At 37.2% G+C, this 24,565-nt stretch overlaps 1 protein-coding gene across 3 annotated transcripts in view; it reads right to left on the bottom strand.

Moving 5' to 3' along the window:
* Positions 1 to 6,755: 6,755 nt before the first annotated feature.
* YWHAE (tyrosine 3-monooxygenase/tryptophan 5-monooxygenase activation protein epsilon) overlaps positions 6,756 to 24,565 on the bottom strand; it is a 54,705-nt gene continuing 36,895 nt past the window's right edge. For 2 of the 3 annotated variants that reach the window (XM_019429631.2, XM_053893239.1), the window contains 5 exons: positions 19,548 to 19,747; positions 15,489 to 15,595; positions 14,622 to 14,828; positions 12,365 to 12,501; positions 6,756 to 7,759 (listed from right to left, as the gene is read on the bottom strand). In XM_019429631.2, coding sequence (XP_019285176.1) covers positions 7,707 to 7,759; positions 12,365 to 12,501; positions 14,622 to 14,828; positions 15,489 to 15,595; positions 19,548 to 19,747 — 704 coding nt within the window. In that variant the 3' untranslated portion in view covers positions 6,756 to 7,706. Of the gene's footprint in view, positions 7,760 to 9,430; positions 9,478 to 12,364; positions 12,502 to 14,621; positions 14,829 to 15,488; positions 15,596 to 19,547; positions 19,748 to 24,565 lie in introns of all 3 variants that reach the window. The other variant, XM_019429632.2, reaches the window with a different exon arrangement.

Below are 24,565 nucleotides of genomic sequence, written 5' to 3'. Positions count from 1 at the left end.
GCCTAAACTATTAGATATACCTTGCTCATGGATCAGAAGACTCAGTATTATTAGAAAAGACACTTCACCAAAGATATACAGATGGCAAATGAGCACATAAAAAGATGCTCAACTTCGTTAGTTATTAGGAAAATTTTAAACACACACACACACACACACACACAAAGATGCCACTACACACCCATAAGAATGGAAAAGTTAAAGACTGACAATACCAAGTTCTGGAAAGAATGTGGAAAACAGCTTTCAGACACTGCTGGTGGAAATGTAAAATGGTATAATCACTTTATAAAACAGTTTGAGTTTCTTAAAAAGCTAAATATACACCTACCATGCCATCCAACCATTCCACTCCTACTTACCCACAAAAAGGGAAATATATGCCCACATAAAGACTTGTACACAAACATTCACAGCAGCTTTATTTGTAACAAAAACTGGGAATAACCAAATTGTCCATGAATAGGTGAATAAACAAATTGTGGTATATCATATAACAATGGAATGCTTCTCGGCAATAAAAGGAATGAACTGATGCATGCAACACGGATGAATCTCAAAACAATTATGCTGAACTGAAGAAGCCAGACACTCCCTCTAAAAAGAAAAGAGAGTACATACTATAGGATTCAATTTATACAAAATTCTAAAAAACGCAAACTAATGTAACAGAAAGCAGGTTAGTGGTTGATTGGGAATAGAGGCAAGGAAATTACAAAGTAACAACAGACACTTGTAAAGGTGAAGGCTATACTGACTATCTTGATTGTGATGATGGTTTTACAGGGGCAAACATATGCCAAAGCTTATCAACCTGTAGTTTAGTACATGCACTTTATGTCAATTATACCTCAATAAAGCTGGAGTTTTTTTACTTAAAAAGTTGTATCTTTCAGAAATTTTCTAAAGATAGGCAAGTACACATACAGCATATTCTTCATTTTACACACAAGATTATACAGGTTAGGTATCTTCCTTTTCTCAGTTAACATATGCAGACATCAGACATCTTTCTGTATTAGAAGAAATGGTTTATCTTTTAAAAAAAAAAAAACAACATGGTGTACATAGTAAGGATATACCATGATTGATGGGCATTTAGGTTATTTCTAATATGCTACTATAATGCTGAAATGAACATTTTTGCATATACTTGTGACCATACACACACAAGCAAAGGATGCAGGTGTTTAAAACTTTCATTTATACTGTCAGATAATCCTCTAAAAAAACATCTCAGGGGGCACCTGGCTGGCTCAATCAGTAGAGCATGTGATTCTTTCAAGCCCCACTACTGGGTGTAGAGATTACTTAAAACTAAAATCTTAAAACAAACAAAAAAACGGTCTCAGAATCTACATCAAACTGTTGGAATTAATAAATTAATTTAACAAGGTCATGGACTATGAGATAGTATACAATAGTCAATATTAAGCAGCAACAATATGAAAATGAAAAAAATTAAATACTATTTACAATAACATAAAAAAAACAAAAACAAAAACAAAAACACCTAGGAATAAGGCCAGTAAAAGATATCAGACCTCTACAAAGAAAACTACAGAATTGGAAAAAAAAAAAAAAAAAATTAAAGAAATGGAGGAATATACTCTGTTCATGAATCAAAAGACATAATTTTGTAAGGATGTTAATTCTCTGAGCACGTATTTATGGAATAAAATGCTTACCAAAATCACAACAGGTTTTGTTATTGCTGTTCTACTACTGAAATTGCCAAGCCGATTCTAAAATATATATGGAAATGCAAAGAGCCAAGAATAACCAATACAGTCTTGAAGAGCAAAAAACTGGAGGATTCATGTTACCAGATACTGAACATAAGTGTACTGGCACTAAGACAAATAGACCAACGCTGGCGCTTTTGAATATCCATACAGGAAAATATTACTTTTAACATCTCCCTATTACCATATACAAAACAAATTCTAGGCGATTCCAGATCTAGATGTGATAGATCAAAACTTCTAGAAAAAACACATAAAAGATTAATGATCTTGAGGTTTGCAAACATTTCTTAAATAAAACCTACAAAGCACTTACCTTAAAGGAAAATATGGATAAATTAGACTAAATTAAGATCCCGTTTGTCAGAAGACATCAATATAATGAAAAGGCAAGGCATAGAATGATAGAAGGTAACTGCAGTAACAACCCCAAAAACATACCCTATTCCTAAATATACAGATTTCTTACAAATCAATAAGAAAATGACAACCCAACAGAAAAACAGGCAAAAGGTATTTAAGAAAAGAGGATATCCAAATGTCCAGTAAACAGATTTTAGTGCTCAGTCTCATTAGTCATCAGGAAAATGCCATTACAACCAGAATGACCACTACATATCCACCAGAAGACTACAACTAAAACCAGTGACCATACCAAATGCCACTGGCCATGTGGAGCAACTAGGACTCTCACACTGCTGGTAGGACTGAAAACAGCACAACTACTTTGGAAAACTGTTTTTGCAGTATCTACCTACAAAAGCTGAACATACGTATTCCCCATAACCCAGTAATTCCATTCTCAAGTATATATGCTACATTGATGCATACATGTAAATGCCAAAAGAGATGTACAATGTCCATAACATCATCACTAGTAACATCCCCAAATTGAAAATAATCCAATGTCCATCCATAAAATACATAATGGTATACTAATACAACAGAAAACACTATTATTCAGGATATTATATTACTATTATTACATGGAGTAATCTCACAGAATGTTGAGAGGGGGAAAAATGCTGTATGATTCCATTTACATCAAGTTCAAAAACAGGCAAAACCAAACAAAGGCTATGATCAAGACACTGGTTTCACTTGGAGTAAGGGGGGAACTATATGACTGAGAAGGGGGCATGAGGGAGTCTTCCAGGATGCTGGTTTTGTTCTATTTCTTGATGTGAGTGATGGTTAAACAGTGTATTCCCTTTGTGGAAATTCATTAAGCTGTAGGCTTTTGATCTATTTTCTTTATACTTGAATATGAAATTTGCTTTAAAAGAATGCCGACAGTATAGGAGAATGTTTCTCTACATACAATTTACATATAGATTATTCTAGAAATCTAATCATCTTTGCCAATTATAATCTTTACCAAAGGAAAATTAGCATCTCTTACATGTTTTGACTAACATTTTAAAGAGGAACAAGGTTGGGGGCGGTGGGGAGGGATGCTCTTAAAGTTGTTTCTTCCTAGAATTCCATCAAAAGCAAATGCTGAGGGGGCTCAGCAGTTGCTAAGACCTGTTACCAAGGCTACAAATGTGCTATTAATGGGAAGGAAGACTTAGGTTCTGAAATAAGCCCTATCCCAAACCTGTAAGCACCAGAATTTTAAATAGCAAAAAAAGGGTCTTTGTGAAAGACCTAGAAACAAGCAATATAGGGTGGAAGCAGGACTGCCAAGAGTTTCAACACAACTGGAAACATGGTCAATGGCAGCTTTAGAAGAAAGTAGCCCCCGAACAGGATTCATACTGCCTGGGTTGTACAAGTACACATTACTTCAATTATGAAGGAAAGTAAATGTCCAAAGAGCAAGGCACTTTTATTTAAGAGTAACAGTTTTCAGCCCTCCCTTATACATAGCAGGCCTGTACCTACAACCTGGCACAGTCAGCTGATCATACAAGAGTGCCAACCCAGGGTCTTCCCTAAAGTAGTAACTGAGACAGCACAGGGCTCACCTCTTTATATATTACAGCTTTTGAAAGGCGTTTATCAACTGAAAAACAAATGATCTCAGGAAGGTTAAAATGTATTTTTTAAATGATCACTGTAAAATAGAGAAAACACAGTATTTCAATAAAACATTAAGAGTTTTGATAAAGAGCAAAAAGATAGAATGGCTTAATGGTTAAGAACACAGCCTCTGTAGTCATACAGACCTAACTATTAATCCTGTTTGAATACAGTTAGCTGTGTGGCTTTGGGCAAGTTCAACTTTTCCCTGGTTTACTATTTGCAAAACGCAGGTGACAACTCACCAAACTATTGAGTATTTATGTGCTAGATCACAGACACTGTTTAATAATGAGCACAGTGCCTGCATACGGCCAATACTAAACACTAACTACATATTATGTACCAACTACAAGATTAGTACCTCAAATGACATATATATAGCAAGACAGGGTTAATAATTACCATTTCCCAAACAAAGCAAGATTCACCTTTAAAATGCCATTTTTCAGGGCGCCTGGGTGGCTTAGTTGGCTAAGCACCCGACTTCAGCTCAGGTCATGATCTCACAGTTCAGGAGTTCAAGCCCCACAATGGGCTCTTGCTGTCAGCTCAGAGTCTACAGCCTGCTTCAGATTCTGTGTCTCCTCTCTGCCCCTCCCCAGCTCATGCTCCTCCTTTCTCTCTCCCTCTCTCCCCAAAATAAAAAATAAATGAAAACGCCATTTTTCAGCATGCTCCAGCTCCTACAGTCCTACTACAATCATTAGTATAGCAGCCAACTTGGGGTCTTCCTTATTAATAGCTCTCAAAGTGGCATTTGTCTGAGGCAGAAGCCAAGTTAGATGTTTTTACATTTATCCCATCACCTTCCCCTTACTATGATCTCACTTAAAATTCATGCTTATCTTCCTAGAAGCAAAATATAACTCTGGAGGATTTGCTTTTCTGGCCATCGGTTCCAGAACCCAAGCACAGATACATTCATTGGTGCTCCCAACACTTTAAAAAAGCTTTGGGTTTAAAACATCTTTTTCAAACCCAAGCATGGATATAGACACATATTAAAAAAAACAAAAAAACAAACAAACAAAAAAACACTTTGGGTTTAAAACATCTTTTTTCAAAGCAAAGCACTAAGAATTATAATTGAAACAAATTGCACTTGAATTGTAATGGTAACTCAAGTTTCTCTTGAAACCAATTGATCCTCAGAGCATTCAACCAAGAGCTGAAACAACTCCACCTTTCCAGACCACAGAAGTGGAAGCGATACTGTCCTTACAAGGGCTGTCCCCTTTCTGCAGTCTTCCCTGTCTTCCAACTTCTGACAGAGATCCAAAGACCTGTACCCATCACCACAATCCTTCCCAAGTGCTTTCATTGGTTTTTCTCTCCGTATCAAGATCACCATATTCTTGAGCATGCTCCTGGCATCCTAAGTTTGTGGACTAAATTATATAATGAAGTCCATCCACAGAACCAACTAGAGAACCCTTTTAACTAAACAAACTCATGTGATGATTGATCTAAGTTGACAAACATCACCTCCACAAGCCATGCCATGTTGTAAAATATTACCTATGTGTTTGACTCAAATCCAGGCATTTGTGCATTCGTGTTTAGTATGGGAACAGACTACAAAATGCTGAATGCCATTATCTTTAACAATGTGTAATAGAGGGGTGCCTGGGTGGTTCAGTCGGTTAAGCATCCAACTTCAGCTCAGGTCATGATCTCACAGTTCGTGAGTTTGAGCCCTGCGTCAGGTTCTGTGCTGACAGAGCCTGGAGCCTGCTTCAGATTGTCTCCTTCTCTCTCTCTCTCTCTCTCTCTCTCTCTCAAAAATAAACATTAAAAAACTTTTTTTAAAAATGTGTAATACAATTTTATGAATTCCTTCAGTTTTGATCTAGATGCAGCAGGCATTTGGCCACTTTGCCGCTGGAAAAAAACAAAAAAATCAACCTGAAAATCTCTTGGACGTAACCCCAAATGTCTCCAACTATCTAATGGAGGAGCATTAACACAAAAATCTTAATTACTTATTCTAATTATGGGCATACACATATATTTTCATAAGATAAAAACTACTAAGACACATCACTATCCTGTTAATTTCCTAAGTCTTCTCTACCGAGAAGCTAGGATATATACACTTGTTGTGTCAACACCTCATTTAGTAGCAACAAATCAAGTGTGATGATGGAGCGGATATTCTTATACTGCTGATGGGGAAGAGGGGGGCTATGAAGTGGAACGACCCCTTTTGGAGGGAAATGGACAATATTTACCAGTTGAAAAGTTAATGTTCTCGGACACAGGAAACCTAGAAATGTATCATACAAATACACATGCAAATATTTAAGTGCAGTTACAAGGATATTTAATGCAGCACCATTTATAATAGCAATGCTGGAAACAATCTGAATGTCCAAAGGGAGTCAACTAGTTAAGAAAAGAAAAGATCAGGAGTACATCCATGTTACACTGTCATTCAAATTAGATCTAAATGCGGAATACAGAATGATCTGTATTAGCTAAATACCTATCCACGCTGTATAGACTATTTTTCAAAAAAAACTACTTAACACTGTCTCTAGTAAGGGGAACGGCTACAGAGTTCTACCACGTGTACATGTACTACTGAGAATGAAAGTATTCTTTTCTGCTTCTGCCACTGACCTTTGGAGTGGTAGTGGGGGCTAAGGTAATTTTACTTCAGACTAAGTAAGGAGGATTATTAAGGACACATTCAGCCTTATTTAGTTGTATAACCCAAAATTCCATGCTAGAAAATGATCCATAATTACACCTTAAGTATGAATTTGTACTTTTATGATTAAAATAAATACCGTGTTACTACCTGGTTGAGAGGACAGTAATGAAGTGACTTGGTGTTTCTTAGTGTTCTTCACAACCAGGTTACAAGTAAAAAAAAATTCTTTTTCTAAAAATACACATCATCTTTGGGGAAACAGACAAGTGATTTACAAAGAAAAGGGAGGGGAGATCTTTCCACATTCAGGAAAACAATACTGTCAATGTGTTTGGACTAGAGATTTTATTTTAGAAAGATAAAGGATGGAGGCGCAATAATATTTGGCATTTTTAATTTAGGTTTGTTTTATTTAAGTTTAATGTTAATTCCATGCTGTGTTTCAGTAAGAACAATACAGATTCTGTATCTGTGGCTCCAGTCAGATATCCAGTAGTACAAATTAGCTTCAAGTTACACATACTGAACAAAAGAGGTTGAGCGAGCGAAGTAGGGAAGGGGGGGCCCCGGGGGGGAGAGGGAAGGAGAAGAAACAAAGAATTGAACACGCATGCAGGCTTTTCCATACCACCTTCAATGCTAACCTGCTTTAGAGGGAGAGTAAAAGTAGGCAAGAATGAGCAGCCACGGATTGTTGAACTGTTACCAGCACCATGCTTTTCAGCAACATTTCAGCAGAGTTTGAAACACTTTTTACAGCAAAACCATTACAACTCTCCGAACAACTTTTAACCACCTCAAGCTAACACCCAATTAATTTTAAACATTGGTATAAAATTCAATTTAAACAATTAGAAAAAGGAAAAATAATACCACAATGCCTCATAGTGTGATTAACCTCTCTCTTAGATGCTCGCGTCACCTAGAAGTCTAATAGCTTTCAAATATCATTTCCATTTCTAATGGTGATCTTGCCCCACCTGGCAGGAGACAATACAGTAATGCTGAAAAAGCCTCTATGCAGTCCTGTTAGTGTCTTAAAGAACCTAAAAGCTGGGACCAGTAAAATCCACAGAAATTCACTCTTGCCTTTAAGAACTTTTGAAAACGGTTTAAAAAAAAAAAAAAATAACCAACAGGGCAGGAACCTAAATTCTGAGACCAAATGTAAAAGTCAGATTTGGTGGTTCTCAGTGACAATGGGGGAATTTCCAATGGGGGTGGGATGGGAAGGAATGGGGTGGTCAGAGATGGTTTCTCTTGTTGGCTTTTATGTCTCACTGATTTTCATCTTCCACATCCTGCAGCGCTTCTTTATTCTGCTCTTCACCTACAAAGAAGAATGAGTTAATTATTGCATACTGACTAGTCAGGCTGTTGTGGTCACAAACAAAGGCATCATTCCAAGCATAAAGACTCCTTCTATTTGCTACAACTGGTATTAACCACAGACAGGCAAAGGACTTCTACCACCCTTAACACCTGAGACGCCTAAGCCAAGAGGTGCTGCTGGACCATGGTCCTGAATGGTAAACAGGATGAAAAAACTGATGCGCACAGTAAAACTAGTTTTATGCTAAAATAAGCTCTTGAAAGTAGACAGCCAAGGTAACCATAACTATTAAATGATTTTCAAGCTTTCATGTATATCTTGGGTCAAAATACTCTTTCTCAATAACCTCACCTCTTCAAGAGACTCAACAGTACTTTATAGTTGTTGGTTTTTTTGTTTTTTGTTTTGTAAAATCTACCCACAAGCTCCATGAGAAATGCTTCAATAAAGAGAACTGAGCAGTAAAATGCTCCAAAGGAGGTCTATAGTTTTAGAGGGAGAGTTTTGCTTTTTAAGGTATCTTACATTTTGTATCTTAGCCAGTCACACCAAACCATAAACCAAATTCCTTACTCCAAAGTGAAACAGCATGCTCAAAGTAAACCAGACCACTGAGGTTATTAAAGAAGGGCATTTGGACCAGTTCTCTCATGCCATTTTTCTCTTCCCTTAAAACATGATGATCGGCCTCGGGAGTTTCAACTGCACTATGACATGCAATAAAAAGCCAGCCTATTCACTGGAGAATCATCTACCTATTAATAAGCATTAAATAAGTCACAGCCATACTAAAGAGAACATGCAAGTTTTTGCTAAAATAAAATAATAATAATAATAAAAAAACAGGTAAAAGTTACATTCTTTTGTGCTTTAACAAACCACTACAATTCCTATGTAGTTACTAGTTTGAATCAAATTTCAACAGGAAAAAATAAATACCAATTAACTAATCCAATAATCACTCCAGTTCAGACAATCCATCCATTCCCATTGCTTGCTAAATTAGTCAGGATGGATAAACGACACTAAGACCGGCTGAATACCAACATGAAGCATTTACCCTGAAGAGTGTTTTTAAACAGCCCTTGATATGATAAACAATAAATGCTGTCATGGCAACAAGGATTAGGTGAATGTAGTTTTAGAACATTTACAATTTTCTTCTCTAACAGAAATGTTTGATACTGATATGTGACTCTTAAAAAGTACTTAAGGTACATAAATATTTTTGACTCATATATAGAAAATGGACATGCAAAGACAAAAAAACATTTACCAAGGAAAGAAATGATGGACCACCCAATCAATCGTTCCCAAAACAATGTATTCAAACTTAGAAATGATAGGAACATTCACGCTCATTTTTAACAGCAATACACTGCCAAAATATGGTTAACATACAACAACAGAACACACTCTAATTCACTTATAAGCAACCATTAGATTTGCCAAGAGTTCCAAGTAACTTTGGCATAGAATATTGTCAGGTGAGTCACACCCAACCAGAGGTAGACAAGGGTAGCAGATCATAAATGTCTTAGAAGATTTCACATCCTAGAATGTAGAACAGGCAGTTTTGTAAGCAAAAGGATGATAATATATGCAGGCATGATTAGTGAAGAACCAAAACTAAAAAGCAGAATTTGCTGTGCCATGATAATGACTTACAAAGTAGAGTTTTTAGGAAAGGAAGAGTTGGATTTTCCTTTAGGAATCTATATTGTAAGGAGAAAGGGAGGGAGAACAATCATATGAAAGCAACATTACAAGAAAAATAAACCAAGACAGCAGGACAAAAGAAAACATCAATGATTTAGGGGAATCAGATTTTGGTCTTTTTACTTTGTATAAACTTCATTCTACAAAGTTATCTGTTCCTTTTACCTTTAAAAGGATGAAACAATATCCTCTTAAAAGGTATACAGAAGAGGAAAAAATGTTACTTTGGGTATGTATTTCTTTGCCCATTGTTTCTTGATTTTGAGGGAAGACAGGAATAAGGCAGAGAACACACATTTTTTCTATAGACTTGTGTATGAAACGTCCTCTGAACATAGATTAAAAGGACTTAATGAGAAAAAGTGGTCTGTTTACAAAGATGTTCCAACACAGAAGTTAACATATTCTGCAGTTAAGAAAGTATAAAAGCGTCTCAATAAAAGCTTGTGAAACACATACATTTCTTCCTTCATAAAAAAATTAAAAAGGAGAAAACTAACTGATGGTCCGCTAAATCTAACATCCTAGAAAACTGCCAATTCCATGACTGCAATTCTGCATGGATTAAGTCACAAAACCAATTTAATAAAACATGTAATACTATACCTTTTAGGAAAATGGCAAATAAATTACTAGTACCCACAACAATTTGTAAATTCAGATAATTTGTTAATTTTACTAAAAATGTCACGAGACTACTAGAATTTTTTGCTGTTAAACTAGCAAGTTTCATCATTTCAAATACTGTCTTTAACGAAAATTAAATGAAATCTCTTAAATGTAAATTAGTCTGTCACAACCAAATTTAATCAATTATTCAGTTTACAAAGGGGTAAGAATTGAAGCAACTGGATTTAACTAAGATATACATAAACCTGTTTTAGGATTAAAGAGAAATCTATGCTGAAATGTAATAAAACATCTCTGTACAAAGAACCTTTGCAACTATGAAAAGTAAGTAGTTTCAAGAAAATATCCTATTGTAAAAAGTGATCTATTTCATAAAATGCCTGATAACCAAGGAAGAGAGTATCTTTGGTTTTATATAAAAACAGAATGGGAAAACATAGTTTACTTTGATTTATCAATTACTGGTTATCAATGATAAAGAACAGTAGTACTAGAAAATATAAAGTTCAGGGGAGCTTGGATGGCTCAGTTGGTTAAGTATTCGACTCTCGGTTTTGGCTCAGGTCATGATCTCATGGTTTGTGGGTTCAAGTGTAGATCCTGCTTGGGATTCTCTCTCCCTCTCCCCTGCTGTGCTCTCTCTCTCCCTCTCTCAAAGTAATTAAACTTAAAAAAAAATTTTTTTAGAGAAAATATAAAACTTTATTTCTGTTTAATTTTGTAATCTAGCAAGCTTAGTTATAAAAGCTGGCATAAAATGTCTTTTAAAAAGCAATGTTTCAACCCAGGTCACCTTGTTTGTTATTTTCACCCTCAGAAAAATGTCCCCAGAGGTATATACCTTACTTGGGTCAACACCGCTTACCAAACTCTCCACGTTTCCTTTTATCCCCTCAAACAGATACTAGTCTTCTCTGAGCTGAGGGTGACTATGAAGAGTCCACAGCTGTTTGGCCATTCTTCTGAGTAGTTATTGTTTAGAATACAACAGAATTTTAAAGCTGGAAGGAACCTCAAGTCATTAGTTCAGAGATGGTAAATTGGTTTTGAGTCCCAAAGACTGGTAGCAGTTGCCTGAAGTGCTGTGTTAAAAAGTAATCTGTGGCACTGTCTGGCTTTGCTGGAAAAGTGTGCAAGCAGGTCACACGTGCCACACATCTCAAGCCAACCCTAATCAAATATCTAAATATTTCACAGACCTAGTGAGCTTTAAAGCTGAGTCACCTAATTCTCACTTTAGTACCTAAGGTAAGTCTAAAATCTCACTCTATCCTTCCATAGTAAGGACATTTAAAACGAAAACCCATTTTCAGAGGCACTTTTAAAGAAATATAATGCTTCCAAAGACAGTACAGCATGCTGGTGTGACCAACAGACTACAGTTAGCCTCAAGCAATGCAACCTGTATGTTTCATTTTGGTAATATACTCTTATAGGATCTGCAGTTGATATTGACAAACTTTCTTTTCCCCATACCACCACCAACTGTAAAGCTATCTCATAAAATGGTCATGTCACACTGGTTTTTGCACCCTGTGCCCTCCTCCCCCTGACTCTTCAGTGATCTATCATGGATAAAATGGATTCTCTGGAATAAGCACAACAAAATCTCCTTTAAAATCAACAATTATGACAAATTTTGGCATTAGAATTTTAACCCCCTGGCCCAATCACAAAAGTAAGTTTTGTAAAATACTATTTATAACTGAAAACTAAAACCAGACATCTTAAATAAGGACTAATGGCAAGACAGGACGTTCCATTTGCTCTAGAAAATCTTCTTTAGATGAAAGATTTCCACACAGAGAAGACGCTTCATAAATATTTACTGACACCATCCAGTTTTAACCTGAGGATACCAGTCGGCCAAAGTAGTGATCAGGACATTCAAATACAATTATCTTCGATCTCTAAAATTGAATCTGAGGAAGATAAAATGAACTGCTTCCTCCCTCAATCTTCCACAACAGTGAGAGAAGTTACCGAACATTAGAGGCAAAATTTTTAAATCTTCGAATACAAAAAAAGATCCCCTTTTCCAAACAAGTCTTTTACATTATCATACAGCCCAAAACGGAAAACTGTACTTTTGAGATCGTTTGCTGTAAAGGCAATAATTAAAATTTGATACTTTGTGGACGATAGGCTGAGTCTAAATTGCAGCTTAATGTGAAAAAATGCCAAGAAATGTCTAAGAGTAAAAAGACCCAACAACTCAAAAAGATGCATTCATTAACTTCCAAGTTTCCTTACCATCACCCTGCATGTCTGAAGTCCATAGTGTCAGATTATCACGTAACAACTGCATGATAAGTGTAGAGTCCTTATAGCTTTCTTCACTCAGCGTATCCAGTTCTGCAATTGCATCATCAAAAGCTGCTTTTGCCAACCTAAAAGCATTTACATAAATGTATTACAAAAATAAGCCCAAAAACAGAATTAGAAATAACATGTTAGAAATCAATCTTTTTCTTTAGTTATCCCACAGTATGTAATAGTGACACTGAGTAACTTGGGTTTAAATACCAAAATAAAAGAAAAGCAAGTGTAACTGATAAAAATTAACTTTCTATTTTATTTTGTAATGTAGCAAATTTGGAGGTAGAAAACTTTTTGGAGCACTACTTATTCTTTTTTTTTTTTTTTTTAAACATACTCTCCCCTCAATGTGGGGCTCAAACTCATGACCCTGAGATCAAGAGTCATCTTCTCTACCAGCCGAGCCAACCACATGCCCCTGGAGCACTGCTTCTTACTATGCTTAACAAGCCTATCAGTAAACAGAATACACAAACCAAATTCTATCCTAAACCACCGCCAAAATACATGCAATATAAAGGTATTACCAAGTTCTAGTCAACAACTCACTTAGACAGTATCTCAGTTTAATTTCAATAGAATTTAATGTTAACAGAAGCGGGGGGGGGGGGGGCAGTATAGAACCCACAGAAATGTGATCATATAAGCCATCTGCTGCAATTTAAAAGAAATAAAATCAACATTTACTGAGTATGGTATATAATGAGCACCAAGTAAAGCAGGACACTGGTGGAGAAACTGAAGAAAAAGGCAATCTCAGTCCACAATGAACTTAAAACATCTAGGAATAGAGGACTGACACATAAAACTATTATAAAAGAAGTATGCTACTCTGGAGAAAGTGCTTCGGAAACCCTAGAGGATGAGGAAATGGGGATGGGAAGACAAATCTGAACTCATCTTCAAAGTAGGAAAAGAGCATGAATGGCACGCTTAAGACTAAAGCAAATGCGTAATAGCAAAGACATGGATAAGACTTAAATCAAAGTGATGTGTGGGACAGCCTAAACTAGAGAATAACAATGAAAGAGCACAATACTATTAGCTGACAGATAGCTATAACTTCTTCATTAAAACCTGTATATGTTTGGACAAATTCAACTAGGCATTTAGAATGCTTTTAGATGAATAAATAACGGTTTGCATTTAAATGAATCTACCTCCCATCAGGAAAATCTCTCATGGAATATCTATCTGATTCCTATATACTCAAGAATACTCTAAGTTACAAACAACAAATACATTATTCCAATTATGAGGTACCTAAAATAGGCAAATTCACAAAGACAGAGAGCAGACACTGTGAAGGGGCAATAGTGGGGGGGATATGGAGAATTAGTGGTTAGAGTTTGTTTCTAGTGATGAAGTTTTAGAAACAGTAGTGACAGTTACACAATACTGTAAGTGTACTTAATGCCATCCAATTATACAACAAAATGGTTAGAATAACCTTCATGTTGTATTTTGTAGTAATTTTTACAAGTAAAAAGCCACGTACATAAAGATATCCTTTAAATTTCTATGTTTCAAAAATTGCGGGGCGCCTGGGCGGCTCAGTTGGTTGAGCATCTGACTCTTGGTTTCGGTTCAGATCGTGATCCTACAGTACATGAGTTTGAGCCCCACATCAGGCTCTGCTCCCACACTCACAGTGTTGGAGCCTGCTTAGGATTCTCTCTCTTCCCCTTGCCCCTACCCCACTCGCCCTCTGTCTCTCTCAAAATAAGTAAATAAATTTAGGGAAAAAATTGGGAACAATCTGAAATACAAATGGGCGAATTGTTAACATACAAAGCTGGAGAACTGTTCATATTAAAATAGAAATTACAAAATATGTACAACTAAGAGCATACCTATATTAAAAAGCATGCCTACAAGGACTAACAGCTAATAAAAACATTAAAATAACTCTACTGCAACTCCTCTCATTTCACTCTATCACTAACAAGTTAAAAAATTTTTTCAACCTATCAACAAAATATTTCCACATCAACATCCAAAACTGCTATCCTAGCAAACTAGGTAAGGTCTGTCCTAAATCATCCAAAGCAGTTTCATTAAGAGCCAAAAGAATTCTTTAGTACATGGCCAAGGATACAAAGGCAGTCCCAGGAAACAAAACAGAAACAATTGTCCTTTGTAACTTTTTCACTTTCATAGTGAGAGCTTTTGTTTCTCTTCCATAACTTACCTGCAGGCACGGTCAGGGGAATTAAGAATTTCATAGTAGAATACGGAGAAATTGAGAGCAAGACCTAAGCGAATAGGATGCGTCGGTGGAAGTTCTGTCATTGCAATATCACTAGCAGCTTTATAAGCCACTAGGCTGTTCTCCGCAGCCTCCTTCCTGTCATTTCCTGTGGCAAATTCAGCCAGATACCTGTGGTAGTCCCCTTTCCTAAAACAAAACAAAATAAAACAAACAGAATTAAGAAAAATGCTTTTTAAATGAAAGTAGACTGTTACAATTTTTCTATATTCTATAAAATGAAGTATGTGACAAAAATATATCAATAATTAACAAGTATACTTCAGTAATTTCACAAAGTCTCTTTCAGGAAAGACTGACTAGTCTATCTAGTTTTCCCCCTCAGAGTTCATATTACCAAACAGAAGCAAAACACTAGAGAAATCAACTGAAAAGCCTCAAAAATGAACAAATTTGTCAATGACTAGAATTAAAAATGAGAAGTGGTTCCCCCAAAAATGGCATGACAGTTTGTTAATCATGAAATAAAACTTGTACATAAAATGTTAAAATTGAGCTATGTAATAATGTATTACTATACAGCTGGGGGCTAATTCCACACAAAAATGCAAACAGGTAAAATAAAACCTAGTACTTTCACAGTAGTCTGACCATCTTAAACTCAACAATTGTTCACTAGCAGTGAATCTGCAAACGATTACTCAAAAATTAAGTTTTGAAAATCATTCTTCCCGTGTAACTATTCTTCTAACAAGCTATTATTAAAGTTGAACACCTACACAGAGAAAGTGATAATTCTAAGGGAGCCAACATTTAATCTCACATTTTCCCTTCTAGTATAGAACCTACATTTTATAATAGAAAACCTTGGACTCGCCAGTGTTAGCTGCTGGAATGAGGTGTTTGTCCAGTACATCCAGAATGTCACAACAGATTAACTTTAGCTCAGTCTCAACCTGGAAAAAAAAGTCAAAAATTGTTTAAGTCTAAGAGATTGCATAAATTATGACACATTCTCCCTCTGGTTTTAAGGAAGAGAGCCATAGTAAACAGAATATACATCTTTCTCCAAACCTTCTTCCTCTCTCTTGATTAAAAAAAAAAAAACAAACAGAAAAGTTATCTCCCAAGTTACAGAAATTACCTTCTTTCTTTCTCCATGCTGTTAAGTACTTAAAAAAAAAAAGGGGGGGGGGGGGCAGGAGTGCCTGGCTGACACAGACCATGGAGCATGGGACTCTCAATCTCCGGCTTGTGAGTTCAAGCCCCAGGTTGGGTATGGATACTACATAAAAATAAAAATCTTGGGGCGCCTGGGTGGCTCAGTCGGTTAAGCATCCGACTTCAGCTCAGGTCACAATCTCGCGGTCCGTGGGTTCAAGCCCCGCGTCGGGCTCTGGGCTGATGGCTCAGAGCTCAGAGCCTGGAGCCTGCTTCCGATTCTGTGTCTCCCTCTCTTTCTGCCCCTCCCCCGTTCATGCTCTGTCTCTCTCTGTCTCAAAAATAAATAAAAAACGTTAAAAAAAATTAAAAAAAATAAATAAATAAAATAAAAAATAAAAATCTTGAGGCACCTGGGGGAGCTCAGTCTACTGAGCATACAACTTTGGCTCAGGTCATGATCTGGAGGTTCATGGGTTCCAGCCCTGTGTCAGGCTCTGCACTGACAGCTCAGAGCATGTAGCCTGCTTGAGATTTTGTGTCTCCCTTTCTCTCTGCCCTTCCCCTGCCTGTACTGTCTGTCTCTCTCTCAAAAATAAACAAACATTAAAACAAGAGACAGAGCTATGATGTGAACACAAGCAGGCTAGAAAACCTAAGGTCATGGTTTATAAGGGATGGAATAAAAATTCAATCCCAGGCAACTGGCCTCCAGTGCTCACATTCCTAACCACTACTGTGCTCAACAGCCATAAGTGGCAGAGATCCACAGCCAAATTATAGCACTAAAACTCTGTATACCAAAGTAAATATTGCCACTCATCTCAATTTATCATACCAAAGATGAATATCCCAAATGAACATACATATATCTTAGTCTCTATTTTCTATTAATTCATGGTGACACTGGTGAACCTCTCCAAGTTCTTCTTATGCCCTCTGGAACCTCCTTTCCATTGTAAAGAATCCTCCCACTCTCTCTTCTCCTATAATCTCATCCAGATCCTAAATTAAACTAGCTCTTTCCTGAATGAACTACCTCCCTCATGGCTTTTCAAGTAGCAATTATTCTAAGAGAAAAAATTTCTGAATTCTCTTAGCTCCCCACTAACTCAGTATGACTGGCTGCTGTTACTCCAAACAGCTCCTCTCTGGAAGCTCATCCTCTGTGACCTAATTTTTCAGTATCTGTTATCAGTGGATCTCTACAGGCCTTCCAACCACATTCACAGGCTACCTCTCCAATTCCTGGTATCACACCAAGGTATTATCACCCATGTTCCTTTTAATACAGTTCCCTGATCTCAACTCCATGACCTATTTGTCAACATCTCTAACTGAGCTGCTTTATCCAAGAAGTCTTAAATTCTATTTCACTACTACATTGTAACTTCCTTCCTTACTTCTTTATTCCTGTTATTCCTAATTAGAGACACATCAAGACCTCCAGCCTCTTGAATCTTTCATCTTCCCCCAATTTATCAGTCCCTCTCTTTGCTTCCTGCTTCCTTTCCTACTTAGCCCAAATCCCACAATTTAGCACAGAATTCTGCCACTTAAGCTTAACTTTCTCATTTCATCATTCCTCTGAGACACCAAACTTTTCTACTGACAATCCATACTCTTGTTGCAATATATTTGACATTAATGGGCACACTGATATCAGCTTACCACCTGTTTTTAAAAATTATTTTAAGTTTATTTATTTATTTTTTTTTTAATTTTTTTTTCAACGTTTTTTATTTATTTTTGGGACAGAGAGAGACAGAGCATGAACGGGGGAGGGGCAGAGAGAGAGAGGGAGACACAGAATCGGAAACAGGCTCCGAGCCATCAGCCCAGAGCCCGACGCGGGGCTCGAACTCACGGACCGCGAGATCGTGACCTGGCTGAAGTCGGACGCTTAACCGACTGCGCCACCCAGGCGCCCAAGTTTATTTATTTTTGACAGAGTGAGAGCATGAGCTGGGGAGGGGCAGAGAGAGAGGGAGACACAGAACCCGAAGCAGGCCCCAAGCTCCAAGCTGTCAGCACAGAGCCCGACACGGGGCTCAAACTCACGAACTGTGAGATCATGACCTGGGCCGAAGTCAGATGCTTAACTGACTGAGCCACCCAGGCGTGCCCCTATATCAGCTTACCACCTCTTAAGTCACTCAAAACCTCAGTCTTCCCATCTATGAAGTAGACTAATACCTATTCTTTACAGGGTAATTTAAATAAATACCCTATGTTGCACAATTATGTGTATTAATAAATATCTCCCCACTCAAGAACAGCGTCCAACAAAGGTGGAGATAATAAATGTAGTTGCCCTTTTCCCTCTCCCTACCAAATTCATTCCCCATGCTACTTTTTGAGTGTTCCTGTAATTTCCCTCGCTGTACTCAAAATGTGTTTATATGCCTTTCTCTTCCACAAGAATCACTTTCTCAATAGTAGCCTGACATTTTGGACTAGATCATTCTTTGCTATAGGGGGCTGTTCTATGCACAGGGTATTCAGCAAACAGCATCCTTGTCTCTACCCACTGGATGCCAACAGCACCCTCCAAGTTGTGACAACCAAAAATGTCTTCAGAAATTGCCAAATGCCCTCTGAGCAGTAGAATCACCTCTGGTTGAAAACCACTGACCTAGATCAATGGCTATGGTACTTTTTTGACCAAAACTCACAGTATGAAAAATTCCATTTATATATAAAATACATGAAACAATAACTTCAAGAAATAATGTCCAATGCCTTTAACATTTCCTACTCAATTAAGAAAACAATGACTAGACTGAACCTCCATATGCAAAGTAACCTGAATTTGTCTCCTCTTTACACCCATAGCACCTAGCAAATTGTGCAGCACATAAGAGGCACAAAAATACTTGTTACATTGTCCTGAATGGTTCTTTCAAGTCACTCAATGAAGTATTTTGCAGTTAACTACAATAAAAACAAGATTAAATTAGTTTCTACTTGTTGGTGCTCAAAAGTGAGCACCTTCTATAGCTTCCAGAGAAAAGTTCTTCACCTCTGTCCTGAAATACTGTATGACCTATAATCTGGGTTAAGTAAAATATGCAAATCCATTCAAGTATAAAATTTATATTACACATGTGTACTACAGTGTGACCTAAAATGTTCAGGGGCACCTGGGTGGCTCAGTCAGTTAAGTGTCCGACTCTTGATTTTGGCTCAGGAGATGATCTCACCGTTCATGAGTTCATGACCCATTATCAGGCTCTGCACTGTAAATGCAGAGCCTGCTTGGGATTCTCTCTCTCTCTGTTCCTCCCCTGCTTTTATGCTCACTCACTCTCTCTCAAGATAAATGAACTTTTTAAAAATTCTTAAAAAATTAATAAAATAAAATGTTCAAAACCTGGGACGCCGGACTGGCTCAGTCGGAAGAGTATGTGACAATCTCAGAATCATGAGTTCAAGCCCCACACCGGGTTTAGAGACTACTTAAATAAAATTTTACTAAATTTTTTAATGTTTATTTCTGAGAGACAGAGCACAAGCGGGGGAGGGGCAAGAAAAACAGAGACAGAATCCGAAGCAGGCTCCAGGCTCTGAGCTGTCAGCACACAGAGCCCGAAGTGGGGTTCAAACTCACAAGCCATGAGATCATGACCTGAGCATGACATTGGACGCTTAACTGACTGAGTCACCCAGATGCCCCGAGCTTTAAAATAAAATATCCAAAACATGAGGCATCTTTCTTTAAAGAAGCCTAGGATATGATAATCTCACCATTTGCCGGTATTCCCGAATCATTTTTAGTTTGTCTTCTCCTCCCTTGTTTTCTTCTTTCTGTTCAATGCTGCTGATTATTCTCCAGGAAGCTCTTCTGGCTCCAATCACATTTTTATATGCAACAGATAGGAGGTTTCTTTCTTCAACTGTCAACTCCACATCCATCCCTGCTACTTTCTTCATCGATTCCACCATTTCTATAAGGGAAAAGTGAAATCAGACCTTACAAAGTAAGTTTTGTTGATACAAAATCCCTTCACAACAGGTCTTTTTTTCTGTCAATCTAGTATAAAAAGGTAAGAATTTTAACAAAAATAACTAGAATCATTAAACCTGAAAGGAGTAAAAAACCAAAAATCATGTAAAAGAAAGTACACTAAGAGCCTAGAACAAGAGAATCTGTAATAAAAGATCTATGGAATCAAAACCTCATATACCACCTAACTCAATACAGCTTAGAAGCATCTGTCTCATTAAATAAGGGAACTAGGAAAGCACATCTGCCCATTTCCCAGTAAAAATAATTGAGCTGGCAGTTTAAGACAAAGATTAAAAATCTGTAGGCTCTAGGGGTACCTGGGTGGCTCAGTCGGTCAAGCCCCCAACTTTGGCTTAGACGATGAACTCACAGCTTGTGGGTTCAAGCCCCACATCAGGCTCTGTGCTGACAACTCAGAACCTGGAGCTTGCTTCAGATTATGTCTCCCTCTCTCTGCCCCTCCCCCACTCATGGGCGTGCTCTCTCAAAAATAAGCATTAAGAAAATTTGTTTTAATTTACAGGCTCTAAAATATTTTTTCTTACAAATAAATTCTATTTCAAAAAATGTCATGGGAGAAAAGAATATTCATTCATATAGCAAACATACACATTTGACCATTTGGTTAAATCACAAACACAAACCAAACGTAACTTTGGATGTTTCCATCCTTCCACCTTTAGAAAGAAATTGTCCATCTCCTACACATTCATTAGCAAAACTTTTGATGGTTCCTATTTGTTACCACTAGGTGGCGGGCTAAGAAAGGGGCCCAGATAAACCTTAGGAGATCCCCAAGTTTAAAGAAAAACACAGGGAACAACAATGCAGAGAAATGCAAAGAACCAAAAACAGCTCAATGAATACTAACCCAATAAATATATTTACTAAAACTATGCTTTTAAATAGAAAAGACTAAATGCCATATCACCATGTGGCTCTTTACTGATTCAAAATCTTTGGTCATAAGACCCCAAGAATCTACATTTTAACAAATACCCTTAGCATACATTAACACTCTAAGCATAAGCATATTCTAAAATATGATGCAGATGGTAACTTTATGAAACACTCCTTAACAGTTAAATTATGTGCTGTCCCAGGAAAATAAGTTTTAAAAAATTACACTTTAGGGAGGACCAGAAAATTAATAGAAACATTAAGATAGTAAGGTCTTTGAAAAGTTTGGTAGTTCTTATAGTTAGAAAACCCTGTTAAGACTCAGTAATTCCACTACTAGAGATTTCCCAAAAGAAATTAAAATGTATCTTAACAAAGACCTTCACACAAATAAATGGTCACAGCAACTTTATTCAAAACGCTAAGGTGAAAACAACCCAAAAGTCTAAGTATACAATGGAGTACTACTCAAGAATAAAAAAATAAACTACGGATACAAATAACAACATGTAGGGGGCGCCTGGGTGGCTCAGCCTTTTAAGTCTGTTAATTTCAGCGTGGGTCATGACCTCACAGTTCTTGGGACTGACAAGAAGCCTGCATGGGGTTCTCTCTCTCCCTCTGCCCATTCCTTGCTCGCACACGTATGTGGGCACATGCACTTCCTTCTCCCCAACCCGCACAAAAACAAATTTTAAAACAAAAAGTCACAAGATAGATGAATTACAAAATCATTCTAACTGAAAAAAGCCAGACCAAAAAAGACTATATAATTCACTCAAGCCAAGTCACAGAAATTGCAAAACTATAAAGACAACAAATAAGTGGTTATATCAAGGTATAGGGGTGAAGTGACGGGCTTGTGTGTAAAGGAAATTTGGGGAGTAAGAAAATTGCTCCACTGTGGTGGTTACACTTATCTAAACACTAAATTGTACAATATAAACCCTTGAATCACACAAGAGTAGGGCACCAAGCACAGTCAGAAATCCAAGTATACCTTGTAGCTCCCCAAAAACTTTACTAATAGCCGAATGCTGACCAAAAGCCTTGCTGATAATTAACACATATTTCTGTATGCTATATCTATTATATACTGCATTCCACAATAAAGTAAGCTAGAGAAAAAGTTATAAAGAAAATTCCATAAGAGAAAATACATTCACAGTACTGTACTGGTTCATTGAAAAAAAAAATCCACATGTAAGTAGACCTGCTCAGTTCAAGCCCATGTTGTTGTTCAAGAGTCAACTGTATATGTAAAAGGGGTATATTTTATCATATATAAATTATACTTTAAGTAATTTTTTAATGTAATTCTGAAGCATGAAAGAAATAGTAGGGAGCACAGTAATAAAACCATTAATTCATTTGTGGAAGCCTGAAAGCATTCTTTTTTTTTTTTTTTTTTTTAATTCAGTAGGCTCCATGCCCAACACAGGGCTTGAACTCACCACCTTGAGATCAAGAGTCACATGCTATAAGGACTGAGCCAGCCAAGTGCCCCAGAACATTTTTTTTTTTAACTACAGTCATTAAAAAAGGGGGGGGGGGGCGCCTGGGTAGCTCAGTCAGTTGAGCGTCTGACTTCGGCTCAGGTCATGATCTTGTGGTCTGTGAGTTACAGCGTTGGGCTCTGTGCTGACAGCTCAGAGCCTGGAGCCTGTTTCCATTTTTGTGTCTCCCTCTCTCTCTGCCCCTCCCCCGCTCATGTGCGCGCACGCGCGCGCGCTCTCTCTCTCTCTCAAAAATAAACAAACATTTAGGGAAAAAAGGGGCTAAATTCAGGGCCAGTGGAGTCAGAGGGTAATTTCAAGATCACTTCCATACAAGTTTATTTTCAAAAAACTAACAAATTAAACATTCCTCAGAAGTGAATCAGTAATTAGTTTTCTATATTGGCCCCAACAAAGCAATTTAAAAATTAATCTAGCCACACCAAAAGACAATTGTTTTAAATTGTAGGACTCTGCAACTATATGGAAAAACTATACACAAAATACCACCAAAAATTTAACAATGATAGGTCTGAGTACTGTTCCAGATAATTTGCATTTCCTTCACTTTCTATGCTTTAAAATTTTCAACATTTTAACAATATTTTTACAGTAAGAAGAGGGAAATAGATTTTTAAAAATTTTTGAGAGAAAGGGAGAACGTGAACAGTGGAGAGAGGCAGAGGGGGAGAGAGAGAATCCCAAGCAGGATCAAGGCTCAGCATGGAGCCCGTTGCAGAGCTTGATCACAACCTGAGCCAAAATCAAGAGTCCAACATTCAACCAACTGAGCCACCCAAGGGCCCTAGGGAAATGGAATTAAAGGACTCAGTGATAGTCTACAATCCGATTCAATTAAGTATATCACTCCTTTCATTTTAGAAAGCCACAAACTATGCACAAAAGACTATGGTACAATTACAGAAGCAGCAGTTACCCAGTGTTATTAAACAACAGCTTCATTGATCTTCACCTATATGATTCACTCATTTAAAATGTACAATGTATGGGAATGCAAGCTGGTGCAGCCACTCTGGAAAACAGTATGAAGGTGCCTCAAAAAACTAAAAATAGAACTACCCTATGACCCAGCAATTGCGCTACTAGGTATTTATCCAAGGAATACAGGTGTGCTGTTTCAAAGGGACACAGGCACCCCAATGTTTATAGCAGCACCATCAACAATAGCCAAAGTATGGAAAGAGCCCAAATGTCCATCAGTGGATGAATGGATAAAGAAGATGTGGGGTGTGTGTGTGTGTGTATACATACACACAATGGAGTATTACTTGGCAATCAAAAAGAATGAAATCTTACCATCTGCAACTACGTGGATGGAACTGGAAGTATTAGGCTAAGTGAAATTAGTCAGAGAAAGACAAATATCATTATGACTTCACCCATATGAGGACTTTTAATCTTCAAAACAGATGAACATAAGGGAAGGAAAACAAAAATATAAAAACAGGGAGGAGAACAAAACATAAGAGACTCATAAATATGGAGAACAAACAGAGGGTTACTAGAGGGGGTGTGGGAGGAGGGATGGGCTAAAATGGGTAAGGGGCACTAAGGAATCTATTCCTGGAATCATTGTTGTACTATATGCTAACTAATTTGGATGTAAATTTTTAAAAAACACAACTTTTAAAAATAAATAAAATGCACAATGTAGTGGTTTTTAGTATATTCACAAAGTGGTGCAACGATGACCACAATCAGTTTTAGAACAGTTTCATCTCACCTGAAAAAGAAACACTCCATACCCATTAGCCATCACTCCCCACATATACCCCAATTCTCTCAACCCTAGGTAACCACCAATCTCCTTTCCATCTCTACGGATTTACCATTCCGGACATTCCATATAAATGCAACCATGTTATGTAGGCATACCTTGTTTTACAACTGCATTGTTTACAAATTGAAGATTTGTAGCCACTTTGTACTAAGCAAGTCCTCAGCACCGTATTTCCAACAGCATCAGTTCATGTTTCTGTGTCACACTTCAACAATTCTCGTAATATTTCAAACTGATTTTTCATTATTATTACATTTGTTATGGCGATCTATAATCAGTGATCTTTGATGTTACAATTGTTTTGGGGCACCACAAACCGCACCCATATAAAATGGCAAACAATAAATGATGTGTTCTATCCCACCAACCTGCTATTCATCTTCAGTACCATGTCCTGTCACCCCACACTCCACTATCTCTCCCTCTCTCCTCAAGCCTCTCTACTCTCTGAGACACTACAATATTGAAATTAGGCCAGTTAATAACCCTAAAATGGTCCCTAAGTGTTCAAGTAAAAGGAAGTCACACAACTCTCACTGTAAATCAAAAGCTAGCAATG

This window comes from Panthera pardus, unplaced genomic scaffold, assembly GCF_024362965.1.
Source record: "Panthera pardus isolate Hobbes unplaced genomic scaffold, ASM2436296v1 HiC_scaffold_3, whole genome shotgun sequence".
Lineage (NCBI taxonomy): Eukaryota > Metazoa > Chordata > Mammalia > Carnivora > Felidae > Panthera > Panthera pardus.
The sequence above is the reverse complement of the archived record's forward strand: the minus strand, read 5'-3'. Positions and strand labels throughout refer to the sequence as shown.